The 17,067-nt window shown below is 44.9% G+C and overlaps 1 protein-coding gene across 1 annotated transcript in view; it reads left to right on the top strand.

The window, feature by feature from the left end:
- The window catches only part of LOC144769921 (transient receptor potential cation channel subfamily V member 6-like), a 67,225-nt gene that overhangs the window by 23,737 nt on the left and 26,421 nt on the right, over positions 1-17,067 (top strand). The window contains exons 6-7 of the mRNA XM_078654115.1: positions 1,389-1,554; positions 15,846-15,912. Of these exons, the coding sequence (XP_078510241.1) occupies positions 1,389-1,554; positions 15,846-15,912 (233 nt within the window). The remainder of the gene's footprint in view (positions 1-1,388; positions 1,555-15,845; positions 15,913-17,067) is intronic.

Raw genomic sequence — 17,067 nt, 5'->3', positions numbered from 1 at the left:
GAACTCCCATTTCTCTACGTAGCTTGTGCTGCAACCGGTTTCCGAATGCTGCACAAGCTCTTGTAGGGAAATGGGAATTTGTGACCACACCATGTGCCCACCCAATATTCAAGTAGGACCTATGTTGTATTAAAATATAATTCAATTACTTTTAATACATTTTATGTGTCACATTTAATAGATATGAATATATAAGTAAAAATATAGATTTGTACTTTAGGTGGGAATTATGTTTTAAATCACGCCTTCTAAAAATAATTTCAATTTAATTTAGTATATTCAAATAATATATTTAACAAAAATAGAATGAAGTTAATAGAGCTTTAGAACTTTTTTTGTATTTTGTTCAATTTTTATAAAAAATTATTTAGATTAACATTTAACATAAACATATTTTTAACTGATCATTTTAAAAATGTAATAAACATATTTTACTTGTCCCTATACCTTACTACAGTGAGTAGCTTACTACAGTGAGAATTCCACTACTGAGGCAGAGTATGCATATTTGTAATGTTAAATATTAGTGTAAATTAATTTGATATATTTATATCTTTATTTTAACAAGATAAAAATGATGCAGCACTATGAACCTAATTTTGAATTAAATGTTGAACTAATTTATAGTATTTAAGTTAGATTAGCATTATTTTAAAAAGATCTATTAAAAATCCCACCTAAAGTAAACAGTTTATATTTATTTTTAAGTATTAAATATTGCAAATATATGTATATACATTTCGAGGGAGAAATTTCACAGACATATATATATATGTATATATATATATAATTAATTTCAATCTATTACATTTAAAAAATGATGCAATTATGTTTAAATTAAAAAAGTATTGAAATATTTTTTTTCATAAAATAACGTTCATTTTGAATCATATTAAACAATTTCGTAATAAATCAAGTTTATACCTATATATTTAAAAATTCAAAATAATTTAATTTAACATTATTTTGTATGGGGTTCTATTCTAGCTCCACGCCTCCATTACTTTCTATCCGAGGATGCTTGCGTATTAGTGGGAAGCCATGTGTGATGCTAGACATACCACTGCTCAGTTTTTGCAGCGTCTTTTCTGTCTTGATCCTGTGCTGCCTTATACCATCTTATATTCTCCCTCTTTTCACACTTACCTTCCCCCTTGCTAACACACTTCTGCCTCCCAGTCATAATTACATGTTACCTTTTCAGAATATATATATACATATCTCAATGCAATGCCCTTGTACATTTTACATAAAGCTCAATGACATGTTGCCAGTAATATTATTTTGTTTGCATGATTTGCCTTGATTTTCCATTGATGCAGCTCTTGAAAGTCCCCATCCTTGGAAATGAATACTGCAGATGATAGGTAGTGTTTGTTTCTCAACAGCATCACCTACGCCTTCCTGGTCCTGATGACACTGGTCCTGCGTGTGAGTGAGGCTGAAGGAGAGGCCACGCCAATGGCTTTTGCGATGGTGCTTGGCTGGTGCTATGTGATGTACTTTGCGCGTGGATTCGAGTCAGTGGGCCCGCTGACCATTATGATACAAAAGGTAGGGCTCTGTTGACTCTACGTTTTAGAAGATGTGAAAATGATATTAATTGTCACCTCAGTGTAAAAAGTCTCAATATGAACGACATTTTTGGACAAGTTTACAAGCACACTTCTCTGTTACATATGTGTCTTCTTTCTTTAGCCCAAAAATTTCACTTATCATTGATAAATGGCCGAAATCAGCTTGTGCTCAAGTGATGTCATCTCATGAAAATAATTGGTGCAGTGGAAGTGACATTAAACACATTACCAATTACCCAATGATGGGATATGGAAGACACTGGAGAGAAGCAGGGCTTAAATTGTAGAAATGGAACTCAAGGGGGCATATTATCAAGAGACATATCGCAGCTTTTTCGGTACATAGAGCCAAAAATGCGGGGATTTTTTTAACTCACTATTTAGAAGGACTCGCTAACAAGCTTTAGTGCGAGTCTCCTTGAGTTAGCTGCCTTTTTCTTTCTAATTTGCATGTCAGCGATATTTATCGCTAATCACATGCAAAGTAGGCGTTCCTCACCTAATCCTCTTGAAATCCGTTGCCAACACAACATCGCCCTATCATCAATGCGGGTCAAGCGATACAAAAAGCCGTGCTAACCGCAGTTATCGCCGGAAATTAACACCTGCTTCAAACTTTACAAAGCTATATTTACAATGGGAGGTGGATTGACATGTTAAGTCCACACTCCCTCATCAGCAAGGTTTTCAATAGTGCTTTTCTCACGCAAATGCTGATTATCACCGTCTATCGCTGGGGTGTACATCGCCATTGTGAAAAGCACTGCTAATACGCCGCTAACACGGAGATGTACTCCAGCGATAGACGGCGATAATGAAAATTTTGCTAAGCACGACTTGCTATAGTTATTGCATGTCTTGATAATATGCCCCAAGCTCTTTCACTGCACCTGGCACCACCCACTGTTCCTGTTACTGCTCCAAAATGCAAAATGCTAATACAAGCTTTACTTAATAATGAACACTTTTAAACCAGTGTGAACATTTGGACATTTCCAGGTCTCATAAACCTTTAGGGTAGGCCTTGAAGTACTATTTCTGAGAATATTTTTTCGTAAGCTCACAAATTGTTAGTGGTTCCTACCTTGTGGTGACCTCTCATAAGTGCTGCTGTTGAAAATTAAGTGTGTGAGTTGAGGACTGGCAAACACCATCACAAATTAGGAACTGGATAGAGCAAAACCAACCTCCCTTGTTGACAAGGGATATTATGGACTGGCAGCTGTCAGTAAAATTGCCAGGTGGGCAGCAGATGGCCTCCGAGGAAGCGTATCTACAGGAAGAAGTAATGCTATCGTTTGTGATGCAAGAACAACGCAAAGGCTTCAGTAATATTTACAAGGCAATGCACGGGTTGATTTCCGCCGCATTGAGGAGATTTGTAAAGGAATGGAACTCATCTCAGCTGCTTTGACTGTGTTACAATGCATTTCAAGCTGGAATGCATTCCATGGATGGAGAATGGGCTTTCCCATGCATCCACCCATGGAAGACGCATCAAAATCCTACACCTTACCCAGTGAGGCATAACGAGGAAAAATATCTATTTATCCTCATTATTTCTACTTTCTATGTGTGCTGCATTGTGCAGTACATACAGAAAGAGGAGGAAATGCCTGTAAGTATTTCAGTTGGTGCAGGAAGGTGTCCCTTCTGCACAAAAACAATTCTGTCTGTAACTTAGGCTCCCTGAGCTATGGTGTTTCTTTGAAAATGTGATGCATTTCTGCTCTCTCCCTTTCACGCAATGCAGCTCAGCAAGTTTGCTTGCTGCCCTATGTGAAACATTGGTAAATATACCCCTTAATGTGTGTAACAGTCAAATGCACCACTTCCACTAATGCACATGAATGTAGCCATGCAAGCACTGAATTTATGACTTATTGTTATTTTTTTTAATTAAGAGTTCATGTGTTGGACAAAAGTTTCTAAACCATTAAAAGTTAATTTTAGAAAGCGGAAAAAGACAAAGAGCTTTGTAATAGTGCAGTGAGAGAAATGTGATTACAAATTACTTTCAGTTAATTTATGCAAGGGCCATGTCCTTTTTAAGCCTCGCTGAGCTGCCTAATCTAATGTTGCTTTAGAAGACGGATGTGCAAAGGACAGAGCCGGTTTCTTTAAATGGAAAGCTTTAAAGTGTGCCACTTATGTTTGCACATACTTAAAAACAAAAAATGTTATGCACCAGGTGTACCTAATTAGATTTTAAACCATAGATTTTGCCACAAAATCCATTTTAGGAGATTTTCACACAAATTGTTCCCCCATCGGAGGAACCCAGGGGCATATTAGCAAGGGCAATATCGCTGCTTTAGCGGCACTTTTTGCCACTAAAGCGGAGATATTTTTATCGCCCTATCAGCAAGCTGTCGCTAACAGCAGTTAGCGACAGCTTTTAGGCGATAGTGACCGGTTCGGGGCCCGCTTTACATGTCAGCGATATTTATCGCTAATGACATGCAAAGTGGGCGTACCCAAACTGTTAGCGAATGAAAGCAGTTATTGCCTCTTAGCAACGCAGGCTTAGCGATATAAAAAGTCACTCTAAACGAGATTATCGCTAGAATCTAACGCCTACTAAAAACATGACTTACCTGTTTATACAATGGTAGGTGGATTGTCAGGTTAAGTCCCCATTGGCGTTAATGCGTGAATATCGCTGGAATTCCAGCGATATTCACGCATTTCACCACAATCGCTGGATATTTTAGCACAATGGAGAAAAACGTTGCTAATATCATGTTTTCTCCGCTAACATATCCAGCGATAGGCAGCGATAAAAATAAACACTCTAAGTGCATTTTGTGATAAATATTGCTACTCCTTGCTAATATGCCCCCCAGTTTTCCGTATTGACCATCAGAACATAGACTACAGTAGAAGTGCTGGTGGGGCCTTCCTGAACATTTGGCTCTCATAGGTCTCTCACTAAAGCAGATCACCACCTTCGCCTACTAAGCAACAATAAGTTGTGAATCGATTTCTAAGAATCCATTTGAAAATGTGTTTCTTCACATCTCCATGCATCCCTACCGCAAACCCAACTGACTCAGCTTTGTCCTGAGACCCATGTTACCATATATGTTTCACTCTCACTGTTACAGAAGGACCGTGCTATCTGCGCCTTCTCCATCATATTATTTTCTTCAACAAGCCTTGAAACTCTCAACAGCACCGTAAATGTTCTCTTAAAAAGTTAAAACATTCTTAAACAAATTTAAAACATTCTCACAATCCCTTATTCTACCCAGACTTGCCGATAGACACCGAGGGCCAGATGTATGTACTATTAGAATATTGAATTGCTATTTGGCAATCAGAATTCTAAATGTATTAAATGTTTATTTCTTAATTTGCGAATCCTAGTGGGTCACAATGTAAATTGATACTTGTATAGCGCACTACTTACCCGTAAGGGTCTCAAGGCGCTTGTACGAATACCGCTGTGGAACCCATCCTGGCTTTCCCTGTGAGGTGTCCACTCCTGGGCACCCCAATTGACCCACCTCATGAATATTAATGAGTTAGATCACAATTTGTGACCTATTAGGAATCACAGCCATCTCAGCAGAACACCATGTCTGTGATTGTTTCTTAAAAAGAAATCTTTTTTTTTAAATGCATCCCATTTTTCTTAAAGGAAAACAGGGTGCGTTTAAAAATAAAAAAATGAAACTGTGAAATTTCATTTTTAAGAGTAGGCAGTGGTCTTTAAAACATATTTTCTTCAACACCCTCAAAGGGAAACTTTCCCGTTGCAAATGGATTACCACCACTTTTAAAATGGTGGTAAAATATTACTTTTTGCAACCACAATTCAGGCAGAAAACAGATATACATACCATGCGGATTCGGTATTTGGAAGGTATGCCCAAAACATTCCCTCTCCAAACACTGAATAGCAAATGCAAATTGCACTTCGTTAACAAGTTACCGAATCTCATTTCCCATTTTGTACATTTGAAAAAACATTTTTCTGGTAAAAAATGGCCCAATTATGGGGCCGATTATGATGGCGGACGGACCTGAGTCTGTCCGCCACCATAGAGTAGGAGGGACCGTCCGCAGGTGCAGCGGCGGTCCCTCCGTGCAAATTAGGATGTGACCGCCACCCTGGCGGTCACATCCTGTATTTTTAACATTGCGGCGGGTGCTGCTTGAAGCAGCACCCGCCGCAATGTTAAAAATGAAAGTTGTGCATTTGCATGCACAAAGTGGCAGGCACCGCACGGTGCCTGCTGCTTTGTTCACGCCAATGCCGGGGGGTACCATAGGTACCCCCCATGTGCATCCCCCACCCCCCCTTCACCCAGGGGGCCCGCAACGGGCCCCCGAAGTGAAGGTCCGTATGCTTTTCCACGGCGGAAAAGCCGCCGCTGAAAAGCATACATCTTACGCCATCCTAATATGGCTGGCGGTGTCTGATAGACACCGCCAGCCATGTTAAAGCTTTTCCGCTGCGGTCGGAAGGCGACCGCGGCAGAAAAGCTGCGGACAGATCTCAAGACCCACCGCCATCCTAATATGGCGGTGGGTCTTTTGAGGCTCCGCAGAGGATTTTCTGCATCCTCCGGGCCGGCGGTGGCTTCCGCCGGCCCGGAGGATGCGGAAAACCCTCTATCATAATCTGCCCCTAAGTGATATGCTGTTGCCTGCATACAGTTAAAAACAATTTCATTGGAAAGTCTTTTATATTTGAAAAACCTTGGAGTCAAATATAAAAAAAGGAATGATCGCCGTGCTCCTTTGTGGCACTCACTCTGCAGTATCTCTGGGAGGGCAGAAGAATGGCAGCAGTAACGTATTGGAGGAAGAAGTCATGAACCTCTGAGTAATATGGCTGAGGGCCTGACCTCATCCACTGTGACACAACACATTGCAATTGTAGGTCCTGGGTTCTTGGTGCCACTTGCCCCTCTTTAGAAGTTAAGTTGCAATATTTGCTGCTCTGCAAAATGTACCCAAAAGTCATGCAGGTAATTTGCTCCCTGGAAAAAGCAGATCCAAATATGCTTAGCTTCGCTGGGATTCAAGCAGTAGGAATCGTAGTCAAAATGTGTGCAGGACTGGGGACTCAGCTCAGGGTCTTGAGAATCTTAAGCACATTGCTCTGCCACCAGGTTGTACGCTCTGTACTAAGGACCAGATGTAGGACCCTGTTTGGGGGTCGTAAATGGAAAATGGGGCATTTTGGAACCGCTAACAAGGCTTGGGATTTGTGAAAATCCTATTTTGTGAGTCAGTAACCTATTACTGACTCGCAAAATAGGGTTTGCGAGTCATTGTTAGTAAGGGGCATGCCAAGGGTGTCCCTTCCTAATACCGAGTCGCACTTGTATGTACAATTGTTTTGCGACCGCAAATGCGGTTGCAAAACAATTGCAGTTAACACCTACTTCATGCAGCTGGTAAACCAGGTAATCCCTTCCCCCTTGTGACTGGCAGTGACAAAGTTTTGTAAGAAAAGGCAGTGCACCTTTCCTTTAAAGAAAATGGGATGTATTTAGAAAAAAAAAATGATTTATTTAACCCCTCCCATGCTGATGACGAGCTCAGCTCGTTATCAGCCACGGTGCTCGTGTGCTGATGACGAGCTGAGCTCGTCATGGCCATTAGAACGCTCGCGCGCTGGGATAATTCCCCATCTGTGCTGAACATTCTGAGGAAATGGGTGTGGCCATGATGAGCTGAGCTCGTCATGAGCACCGGGGCGCTGTGCGCGCCCCCCACCCCCCGCACCCCAGCACAGCAGGAAAATTACCCCAGCAGCCAAGGGGTTTGACCCCAACAGGCCACCATCCCTGTGAGTGCTGGTCATTCCCAACAGGTCACATATTGTGACCTGCCTCATGAATATTGATGAGCCAGGTAACTTGCAACCCCATTGGGAATTGCTAAATATGTCTGAGACACATTAGTACATTCCGTTTTTGCGAGTCGCAAAAAATCACATTTTGTGACCCTCAAAACATCCCTAAAGATAAAAAAATAATGCAGACAGTCAGATGATGTTCTTTAGCAAATCTGCATGTATGCATCAGCTCGGCTAGGACGTGCTCACTGTTAGTCTTGGTGGTGAAGCAAGATGGCAGGAAGGGGCAAGAAGCAACATGATAGAGTGAACAGGGGACAAAGTGAACAGATGAGAGACAGCAAAGAAGAGCACAGGGTTGAAAGCAATATGGAGGGCAGGGGGCCATATCCCATAGGACGAGTGTGGGGGATGCAACTGTAGGGTAGGGGAAGTAACACAGAGGGCATAGCGGAAGCAACATGGAGGCACAGGTGGACATGGAGGGTGTGGGGAGGCACGCAAACTAATGGAGGTACAGTGTAACAGGGAAGGCCGACTATTAGGGGAGGAAAAGTAAATGAGTGAAACAGCAACGTGGAGGAGGCATGAGAGAAGCTCATGGAAATGACAGAGAGCAGAATACAGAGATGAGAGGGGGGAGACAAGCACAGTCCAGGGGCAGATGAAAAACCCATGCAAGCGCATGGAGTGTTCAAGCAAAGAAAAAACAAGCAATGTGTCCATGTTCCAGGGGAAAGATAAACACAAGAAAAGGAAGAAAAGCATACACAAGCTAAAAAGTAAGGAGTAAGAAAATGAAAGTGGCATTATTATTATTATTAAGGGCATTTTGTAAAGCGCTTAGTTACGCTAAAAGCGTGTCCCCGCGCTAACTGAAGTACTCATAAGACATAAAAGGGGAAGGGCCTACTGTTTTAAGAAGAGGTGTGTTTTCAATTTCCTCCGGAAACTTGATTCAGAGGGGTCCAGACGTAAATTGAGAGGTAGAGCATTCCAGCTCTTAGCCCCCAGGTATCGGAAGGATCTTCCTCCCATGCGAGCTCTCTTTACCCTCGGGACCTTAAGTAGGCCTCCTTGAGAGGAGCGCAAAGCGCGGGATGGAATGTACCTGGTGACTAGGTTCTGGAGTGGTGCTGGTGCCTTGTTAGCAAGGATACGGTGGCAGGTGCAGAGAGCTTTAAATTCAACTCTGCTCTTTATTGGTAACCAGTGAAGGGACTGGAGGGCAGCTTTGGAGTCTGATCTGTTAGGTAGTTTTAATATAAGACGAGCTGCCGCATTCTGTAGCACCTGTAGTCGATTTATTGCCTTACAGGTAGCTCCCAGATAGAGTAGGTTGCCAAAGTCCATGCGTGAAGTAATCAGAGCGTGTACCAGTGTTCTGAGTGCGGCCATAGGGAGGAGAACTAGGACCTTTCGCAGAATTTTTAAAACGCTGAAGCAAGTGCCCGTGACCCTGTCTATCTGGGGTCCGAGAGACAGGTCAGTATCGAGCCAGATCCCCAGGTTTCTGACTTCCTGCCGGGGTGTAGGTACCTCACCCAGGCACGAAGGCCACCATGCCGACGACCAGATGGAGGGATTTCCTCCCACCACGAGCACCTCGGTCTTGTTGCCATTTAATTTCAGGCAATTTGTGGACATCCAGGTAGCCAGGTCCTGCATGCAGGCCCTGAAGCTATCCATGGCAAGGCCGGGTGCACGCGAGAGGGAGACAACCAGCTGCGTGTCGTCGGCATAGGATACAATTTGCAAACCATGTCCCACGGCAATCGGCGCCACTGGGGAGACATAAAGATTGAAAAGGGTTGGGCTCAAGGACGATCCCTGAGGGACTCCCTGGCCCAGACCCATGTATCTAGAGTAGTGGTCTCCTTGACGAATCTGGAAACTTCTCCCAGTGAGGAAGGATCGGATCCATTGGAGTGCGGCTCCTGATATGCCTCCGTTATTCAGACACTGTAGCAAGGTGGAATGCGCTACAGTGTCGAATGCTGCACTTAGGTCCAATAGGATAAGGGCCATAGTATGACCCTCATCCACCCCCTGCCTTAGGGACTCCACAGCCATCAGAAGTGCCGATTCCGTTGAGTGGCGGGGGCGGAAGCCAAACTGGGTGTCGTGCAGTAGGGCAGCTTTATCCACGAAATCCATAAGCTGAAGATTAACCGTTTTTTCGGACACCTGAGCCAAGTAAGGTAAGAGAGAGATAGGCCGTAGGTTGTCTAATTTATCGAAGCTAATGTTAGGTTTTTTCCTAAGAGGAAGGACTACCGCTTTTTTCCATTCTTTGGGCACTGTCTTTGTGTTAAAAGACACATCTAGTAGATGCCTGATGTAAGGCTCCAGAACCGCTAGGCTGTCCTCTAGGAGTCTAGGAGTAGTAGGGTCCCGTGGAGAACCTGACTTCACGGACCTACAGATTTTAACAAGATCTTCCGAGGGTGGGGTGACAAAATTAGTCAGTGTGGGTGCGTCTCCCCATTCTCTTGGGTTTTCCACAAAGTCAATCCCATTCATGGGAGGAGTTGGAAATGCCGAATAAATTTAGGATATTTTTCCGGCAAAAAAATCTGCGATTCTGTCGCAAGACTCGGGTGAGCAGTCATCGGGGGTAATGGCAGATTTTCCATTTGAGAGAGTTTTATAGAGTAGGAACAGCTCCTTCGTTGAGTTACCGGCTTCGCTGATCCTAGCCGCATAATATGTGGCTTTCGACTTTCTAATTAAGCCGTGGTAAAGTCTTCTCTCTGACAGGTAGGCTTCTTTAGTATCTTTTGAGAGAGCTCTCCGCCATAGCCTTTCAGTTCTCTTCAATGCGATTTTTACGTCCCGCAAGTTATTACTGAACCAAGGTGCTGTTTTATTAACACGACCACCAGGTTTGGCTTTTGACAGGGGGGCTGTAAGATCGAGAGCATCATTGATGCGCTTGCAGAGAAGAAAGTTAGCCGTGTCTGCATCGTCTCCCCCAGGATCCCCTCCTTTGGTAAGGGCCTGACAGAACTTAGACTGAGTGAAGGTGGCCCATTTTCGCTTGAGATGGTACCGTGCAATGGGTCGCAGGGATTTGCCTTCAGGAATTCGGATGGCGAAAGGTACAAAATAGTGATCTGACCATGGGATGGGGGTGGGAGTTGTCGCTTCTACTTCCCCCCAGTTTACGAATATAGGATCTAGGAGGTTACCTAACTGATGGGTGGGGCCGCTTACAATTTGATTCAGTTGTAAGGCTCCTAATACTTTACAAAAATTCATACTGGTGGTGTCAGAGGGGTCATTGAAGTGTAGATTAAGGTCACCAAGTACCATAAATTTGTCTTTGGATAGCGAGCTCTCTATAATGCTTTCAACCAGGCTCTCCTCAAACCTGGCTGAGGGGCCAGGAGGTCTGTAGATCAACATACCTCTCAGTGTGCAGTTGTTATTCACTTTGATCGTAAAGCTCCCTGTCTCACTGTCCAGAATGGGCGCGTGGTCTAATTGGCATCGTAAACTTTCCTGGGCAACAATAGCAGTGCCCCCTCCTCTACCTGTTTGCCTATCCTGCCTGTGTATAATATTTCAAAAAGGGGGTGGTGATGGACAGAGTATCTGAGTTAATCAGAACACTCCTACCCAGTCAACAGATCAGGGCTTGATCCATCACCGTTTTTTAGCTCACTGCACCATCCCAGTTCAGAACCTGGCTATATGCAAATTAGTCTGTCCCTGGCCCAGTGCATCATGGGAACAGGGCAGACCAAACTACCAAGCCAATTCTTCACTGGAAAGGAAACAAGCTTCCGGGGACCGGTTTCTGGCATTACAGCCGTCTTCGGCCCGGCTTGCTTGAATCCTGATGGTGCAATGAGCAAGGGACTCATGTCTGAGCATACCCTTCCACACTCATGGTGGCCAAAAAAATTTCAAAAAGGGGGTGGTGATGGACAGAGTATCTGAGTTAATCAGAACACTCCTACCCAGTCAACAGATCAGGGCTTGATCCATCACCGTTTTTTAGCTCACTGCACCATCCCAGTTCAGAACCTGGCTATATGCAAATTAGTCTGTCCCTGGCCCAGTGCATCATGGGAACAGGGCAGACCAAACTACCAAGCCAATTCTTCACTGGAAAGGAAACAAGCTTCCGGGGACCGGTTTCTGGCATTACTGTTGTAAATAATTTTGTCCACCCTAAGCGTGGAAGGGTATACTCAGATGTGAGTCCCTTGCTCATTGCACCATCAGGATTCAAGCAAGCCGGGCCGAAGACGGCTGAAATGCCAGAAACCGGTCCCCGGAAGCTTGTTTCCTTCCCAGTGTAAGAATTGGCTTTTGTAGTCTGGTCTGCCCTGTTCCCATGATGCACTGGGCCAGGGACAGACTAATTTACATACAGCCAGGTTCTGAAACTGGGATGGTGCAATGAGCTAAAAAACGGTGTTGGATCTAGCCCTGATCTCTTGACTGGGTGAGAGTATTCTGCTTAATTCAGAGACTCTGTCCATCACCACCCCTTGTTGTAAATAATTTTGTCCACCCTAAGCGTGGAAGGGTATACTCAGATGTGAGTCCCTTGCTCATTGCACCATCAGGATTCAAGCAAGCCGGGCCGAAGACGGCTGAAATGCCAGAAACCGGTCCCCGGAAGCTTGTTTCCTTCCCAGTGTAAGAATTGGCTTTTGTAGTCTGGTCTGCCCTGTTCCCATGATGCACTGGGCCAGGGACAGACTAATTTGCATACAGCCAGGTTCTGAAACTGGGATGGTGCAATGAGCTAAAAAACGGTGTTGGATCTAGCCCTGATCTCTTGACTGGGTGAGAGTATTCTGCTTAATTCAGAGACTCTGTCCATCACCACCCCTTGTTGTAAATAATTTTGTCCACCCTAAGCGTGGAAGGGTATACTCAGATGTGAGTCCCTTGCTCATTGCACCATCAGGATTCAAGCAAGCCGGGCCGAAGACGGCTGAAATGCCAGAAACCGGTCCCCGGAAGCTTGTTTCCTTCCCAGTGTAAGAATTGGCTTTTGTAGTCTGGTCTGCCCTGTTCCCATGATGCACTGGGCCAGGGACAGACTAATTTGCATACAGCCAGGTTCTGAAACTGGGATGGTGCAATGAGCTAAAAAACGGTGTTGGATCTAGCCCTGATCTCTTGACTGGGTGAGAGTATTCTGCTTAATTCAGAGACTCTGTCCATCACCACCCCTTGTTGTAAATAATTTTGTCCACCCTAAGCGTGGAAGGGTATACTCAGATGTGAGTCCCTTGCTCATTGCACCATCAGGATTCAAGCAAGCCGGGCCGAAGACGGCTGAAATGCCAGAAACCGGTCCCCGGAAGCTTGTTTCCTTCCCAGTGTAAGAATTGGCTTTTGTAGTCTGGTCTGCCCTGTTCCCATGATGCACTGGGCCAGGGACAGACTAATTTGCATACAGCCAGGTTCTGAAACTGGGATGGTGCAATGAGCTAAAAAACGGTGTTGGATCTAGCCCTGATCTCTTGACTGGGTGAGAGTATTCTGCTTAATTCAGAGACTCTGTCCATCACCACCCCTTGTTGTGTATAATATAGCCCTCTGGAAGTGCCTCTAGGGCATCAGGCGTGGACTCATCATCCAGCCAAGTTTCGGTTAAGAATGCCAGTTCCCATTTTTTTTCCAGGAGCAGATCATATAGATCTAACTTGTGTTTACGTAATGAGCGGACATTTATCAGACCGCATCGTATGGTGTATTCCAAAGTGTCCCTGTTCTTACCGAGGTCATAGGAGAAGTGGCAATGTTCACAACCTGTGTTATCCTCTACTCGTAAATTGTGCCTACACGGCTCAGCAATGTCATAGCGGAAGGCTAGTAGTTCTTGCTTACTCCACCGTATATGGTTCTCCCGAGGGACAGGGGGTATGGCCCTGGACCGCGTACGATCGCGGACGGGCGCAGACGGGCTTGCCTTAGGCGCTCCCGCTGCGCTCGTCTGCTGCGCTTTTTGTAGTTTGTAGTAGGAAAAGTGGGCGTGGCCTCCAAAGTGGGCGTGTCCTAGCGTTTGAGCCGCGATGGCGGCCGAGCAATCCTACCCTGTCTCAGCGCTAAGATCCACTGGATCAGGGTCACTGACAGGCGAAGTTCAAGCAAGTAATCAGGGTGAGTACCCAATAGTTTTAAAATCAAGTTCAACACAGTAATACAGTTTTAAAAGAAATGCGGGCAAAACACCTCCGGCTTTCCGCCTCAGAGGACAACAGTGATAGTTTTGGCGCGCTCGCAGTCAGCGCTTTAATAGGTCGGGGTGGGCGTGGCCTCCAAAGTGGGCGTGTCCTAGCGTTTGAGCCGCGATGGCGGCCGAGCAATCCTACCCTGTCTCAGCGCTGAGATCCACTGGATCAGGGTCACTGACAGGCGAAGTTCAAGCAAGTAATCAGGGTGAGTACCCAGTAGTTTTAAAATCAAGTTCAACACAGTAATACAGTTTTAAAAGAAATGCGGGCAAAACACCTCCAGCTTACCGCCTCAGAGGACAACAGTGATAGTTTTGGCGCGCTCGCAGTCAGCGCTTTAATAGGTCGGGGTGGGCGTGGCCTCTAAAGTGGGCGTGTCCTAGCGTTTGAGCCGCGATGGCGGCCGAGCAATCCTACCCTGTCTCAGCGCTAAGATCCACTGGATCAGGGTCACTGACAGGCGAAGTTCAAGCAAGTAACCAGGGTGAGTACCCAATAGTTTTAAAATCAAGTTCAACACAGTAATACAGTTTTAAAAGAAATGCGGGCAAAACACCTCCGGCTTTCCGCCTCAGAGGACAACAGTGATGAAGCCAATCCATTGTAAGCAATGGGTGGGCTCTAAGACTGCCAAAAGTAAACAAATATTATCCATGCACTGTCCAGTCGGCGAGAACTAAAAAAAAAAACACGTGTTCCTTAGAGCATGCTACAGCAAAACAAAATAATAAAAGTAATAACATAAAGCGGGGAACATCCTTTACAACGCAACTTTTACAACGCACTACCATTACGACGCAACTTTTACAACGCAAACTATTACAACGCATAGCGCTGGGGGGCGCTCTAGGATATGGAATAGGTTTAATGTACTATCCAACACCTTCCCTACTATCCACGGGGACTGGAGTTGGAATAGTAAATTAAACTATTCACTATCCAGCGCCTAAAAACACTATGCGTTGTAAAGGTATGCGTTGTAAAACTTGCGATGTAAAGGTAGGCGTTGTAAAAGTATGTGTTGTAACGTCATACATCCACATAAAGCAACACCAGATACAAAACAAGAAGCATTGGCAATGTAAATAGGACTAGCCTTAATATTGTAATGCATGGAACACGTGCATGCTGAAGTGCTGCTTGCTTGCATGGCAGTCATTAATACTATTTTGTACATTATAGTTGTCCTTGGATGTTGTAAGTAGTTGAAGAACTGAAGCAGCACGATTTCCCACCTTAAACTGTTTTAAATGACTTCTTGTCATTGGAATATGGAAGCCATGCCCTGCTTTGGACTTGAAATGCTGCAGTATATGCTGACATGGATGTACGTTGTTACAATGCATGCTTTTACCAAGCATGCTGCTTACAACCCAAGTTTTACCACGCAGGCCATTACAACGCATTGCTTTGGGGGGTGCTGGATAGTGAATAGTTTAATTTACTATTCCAACTCCAGTCCCGTGGATAGTAGGGAAGGTGTTGGATAGTAAATTAAACTATTACTTATCCTAGAGCGCCCCCCAGTGCAATGCGTTGTAATGGTTTTCGTGGTAAAGCCTGCGTTGTAAAAGCACTGCGTGATAAAAGTTGCGTTGAAAAGGATGTCCCCCTCCTGACATATGTAAAGTAAACAACAGAACATAACACAACAACATATCCAAAGCAACACAACAACACACACATATTAGGGTATGTTAGAGTAAAGCAGCCAAAGAAAACACAACACAACAACTGAAGTACAAGACCAGACATTCCAATACTGCATCACAAAAAACAAAAGAACACATTACTAGCACATGGAAATAGCACACAACAAATAGATACAAATGTTTTTGTGGTGCTTTGTCTCCTCCAAAACCCTGTTTTGATAATACAATGGTAAAAGGTGATGGAAGCAAGCACTACATTAATTTACCACCAAGGCAGGTAATGGCACCAGTCAAAATGTTTTGTGAAGGAACATTTGTGAGCCGTAATAAGTGCATTTTAGAAATGTTAAGAATGTTTTTCTCCTTTTCTCTTTGTTTCGTCTTTTATTCCCTTTGTCTACGGGGATAAATTATTATTGCATGATGTAATTGTTTGATTTGGTATTTACTGCCATATGTGTTGTAAGTAAGATGAAATAACGTCATGGAACAGCTGAGAATAAGGACTGGTGTTTGATGCATGAATTTGTGAATATTCAAAAAATGAGAATATACTACAAGCCACAGATGACAGGATCTCCCATGCCTTCTCCCTCAGATGCTGTTCTGTGATGTCCTGCAGTTCTGTGGACTCTTGGCAGTGGTCATCCTGGGCTTTGCTGGAGGTAATCCAATGTTAACATAACACATAACACTGCACGTAAGATCCAATCCTGGTGCACCGCTGAACAAGGTCACTACCCTTCAGTTCAGTGGAGAAGTGTGGCTCAATGGTTAGAGAGGCAGACCCTGATGCTGAGGTCTGGCCCGGGACCAGGGTTCAATTCCCGCCTCGGCGGCTCTTGGACTCAATCTCCTCGGACCTGATAATTCTCGCCTCGGTGCCTAGTCTTATAAGGGGTCCCACTCTGTGACTCTGGGCAATAGCTTGCTTAATCTCCACAACGGCCCCAGCAGCACTTGGATGCCTGGCTTCACCTTGGGGGTGCCCAGGAGTGGACATATCACATGGAAAAGCCAGGAAGGATTCCACAGCGGTATGAGTGCAGCGCCGGGACGCCTCGTCGTGTGGGCAGCCATGCGCTTTACAAATACAACACATTTACATTTACATTCACCAGGAACATCGGGTGCTTCCAGATGTGGTTGGTGAAAAAGAGCAAAATGAACAATAACTTGTCAAAACTTCTCCATCCACATATTTTGGCACACACCGTTAAATCCACAAAAAACGCACACTCACCCACACGTACTACACCGCTGATGCATTGTCATACACTTGCATCAGCCAGACATGCTCCTCACACTTGATCATTCAATCATTCAAACCCACAGAGATCCACAGTGGATAGACACACTTCCTCACTGCTTCCACCAATATTGCCTCAGCACCACCTCACTCTGGACCGTCAGGACCAGAGTGAGGTGGTGCTGGACCGTCAGGACCGTCAGGACAGGACCGTCCTGTCCTCGGCAGAAGCGGTCGCTCCCCTCACCTCCTCCCCATCTGGTATCGTGGCATAGCGCTTCTGATTCTGCCAAATAACTCTCAAAAGCGCTAGGCTCTATCTATTCTTTGGCACACTGCTAGGCTATTAATTCTCCCCCATAGCGCTCCTCTTTGCCCAATCTCGCCCTGCATCGCAGCATTTGTTGTTACTGTTGCTGCCATTTTGTTTAGTTGTACCTTCCCACACCGTCACTCCACCTCGCTCCCGCCTCCCAGCTGCCCCTCCCACCCACTGAACTCACACACCGTCCGAGTCCACACGGAGAGCTGTGACCGTCCTGTCCTCGGCAGAAGCGGTCGCTCCCCTCAC

The sequence above is a fragment of the Lissotriton helveticus genome, chromosome 7 (genome assembly GCF_964261635.1).
Source record: "Lissotriton helveticus chromosome 7, aLisHel1.1, whole genome shotgun sequence".
Lineage (NCBI taxonomy): Eukaryota > Metazoa > Chordata > Amphibia > Caudata > Salamandridae > Lissotriton > Lissotriton helveticus.
Note: the sequence above shows the minus strand (reverse complement) of the source record. Positions and strands in the feature narration are given on the sequence as shown.